The 2,562-nt window shown below is 32.4% G+C and overlaps 1 protein-coding gene across 1 annotated transcript; it reads left to right on the top strand.

The window, feature by feature from the left end:
* Positions 1 to 310: 310 nt before the first annotated feature.
* Positions 311 to 1,577, top strand: LOC123420636 (NAD(P)H-quinone oxidoreductase subunit 5, chloroplastic; the record flags this gene model as incomplete). Its single annotated transcript, XM_045107405.1, is given in 1 exon segment — positions 311 to 1,577. A coding segment is annotated over 1 exon segment (1,023 nt), but the record flags the coding sequence as incomplete, so codon positions are not given.
* Between the last annotated feature and the right edge of the window lie 985 nt (positions 1,578 to 2,562).

Below are 2,562 nucleotides of genomic sequence, written 5' to 3' on the forward strand. Positions count from 1 at the left end.
AGTAGGTACAATAACACTATTCTTAGGAGCTACTTTAGCTCTTGCTCAGAGAGATATTAAAAGAAGCTTAGCCTATTCTACAATGTCTCAATTGGGTTATATGATGTTAGCTCTAGGTATAGGTTCTTATCAAGCTGCTTTATTCCATTTGATCACTCATGCTTATTCAAAAGCTTTATTGTTCTTGGGATCTGGATCCGTTATTCATTCAATGGAACCTCTTGTTGGGTATTCACCAGATAAAAGTCAAAATATGGTTCTTATGGGCGGTTTAAGAAAATACATTCCAATCACAAGAACTACTTTTTTATGGGGTACACTTTCTCTTTGTGGTATTCCACCTCTTGCTTGCTTCTGGTCCAAAGATGAAATCCTTAGTAATAGTTGGTTGTATTCGCCCTTTTTTGGAATAATAGCTTCCTTTACTGCAGGATTAACTGCCTTTTATATGTTTCGGATATATTTACTTACATTTGGTGGGTATTTGCGTGTTCATTTTCAAAATTACAGTAGCACTAAAGAGAGTTCCTTGTATTCAATATCCTTATGGGGAAAAAGGATACCCAAAGGAGTGAATAGGGATTTCGTTTTATCAACAACGAAGAGTGGAGTTTCTTTTTTTTCACAAAATATACCCAAAATTCAAGGTAATACAAGAAATAGGATAGGATCCTTTACTACGTCTTTTGGGGCTAAAAACACTTTTGCCTATCCGCATGAAACGGGAAATACTATGTTATTTCCTCTTCTTATATTACTACTTTTCACTTTGTTCATTGGATTCATAGGAATCTCTTTTGATAATGGAGGAATGGATAATGGAATAGCAGAGTTAACCATATTATCAAAGTGGTTAACTCCCTCAAAAAACTTTACCCAGGAAAGTTCTAATTCTTTTGTAAATTCATATGAATTTATTACTAATGCAATTTCTTCTGTAACTCTAGCTATCTTTGGTTTATTCATAGCATATATCTTCTATGGATCTGCTTATTCTTTTTTTCAGAATTTGGATTTAATAAACTCTTTTGTAAAAAGAAATCCTAAAAAAGAATTTTTGGATCAAGTAAAAAAAAATATATACAGTTGGTCATATAATCGTGGTTATATAGATATTTTCTATACTAGGGTCTTTACCCTCGGTATAAGAGGGTTAACCGAACTAACGGAGTTTTTTGATAAGGGTGTTATTGATGGAATTACCAATGGAGTGGGTCTTGCTAGTTTTTGTATAGGAGAAGAAATTAAATATGTAGGGGGAGGTCGAATCTCGTCTTATTTATTCTTTTTTTTATGTTATGTATCTGTGTTTTTATTCTTTTTTCTTTCTTAAGTTAAGGAATTCAAGTCTCTTGCAAAAATAACTATCCTACCCCTTTCTACAATCTCTCTATAATCCCACCTTGTTACATAAGGTAAGTATTGTATAATCGTTCGGTTTTCCGCGATTTTTTCCATTCCTCTGTGTAAATACCCTAATATGGGTTCACAATCAATAACATCCTCACCATCAAGAGTAACGATCAGTCGAAGAACACCATGCATTGATGGGTGTTGAGGGCCCATATTGACTATCATGAGATCTTTTTTTGTAAGCGGTAGACTCATATCCTTTCTTCCTTAATTCATTATTCCATGAAAATGGATTATTCCATGAATTCCTCAAAGTGAGGCTCATCAAAATGAAAAATCTAAGACTACTATAAAGACTACTAAAAAAATAATAAAACAAGAAAAAAATTTGAAGGATTAAATTACTGCTCCCGAATATTCAACTGACCGATTAATTTCTTATAACGTACTCTATTTTTCTTTGCCAAATAAGCCAGCAAACGTCGACGTTTTCCCAAAAGTCTTCGTAGACCTCTTTCCGATGAAAAATCTTTTTTGTGTAATTCCAAATGTGAAGCAAGTCTCCGTATCTTATTGGTGAAACTGAATACTTGAAATTCAACAGAACCCCTGTTTTCTTCTTTTTCTTCTTTAACCATAAATCCTAAAATTTTTCTACCTCCTTTCTTTTTCATGTATTTTTCTGATCAGGAAAAATAAAAAATTATGTCAGTTATTTTGAAGTTATTCTAATCTCGTACACACACAAATTTGCAATTATTCATCTACTACTGGAATTTGGATTTTTTTTATCGATGCAAATTGGATTTGGATAGAAGGGTACATTCTTTCTACTATTTTAGATAGAAGAAATGTTTCTTCTATCTAAATATAGTAGAAAGAATTTTGCTGATTTATTTATTGCTATATGCAATTTATGGAATTGATACACCATTTAATTGATATCATTTAGCAAAATGAAACACAGCATAGGCATCCATCTTTTGGCTCGAGAATTTCACGGGATAGAGATATGGTATAAGAAATAGACTATTAAGTAACTCTAAATGAATTGTGGATACATCTGTATCCTTAACATACTGAAACGATTGCCATTATTCGTATCAAACCAATAGCGATTCATACAAGCTAAATCTTCTAATCAATGGTGGGCCAATAATGAATTTTTTTGCATATGTATTAAGACGCTTGGCCTGATTTCGAAATTGT

The sequence above is a fragment of the Hordeum vulgare genome, unplaced genomic scaffold (assembly GCF_904849725.1).
Source record: "Hordeum vulgare subsp. vulgare unplaced genomic scaffold, MorexV3_pseudomolecules_assembly, whole genome shotgun sequence".
Classification (NCBI taxonomy): domain Eukaryota; kingdom Viridiplantae; phylum Streptophyta; class Magnoliopsida; order Poales; family Poaceae; genus Hordeum; species Hordeum vulgare.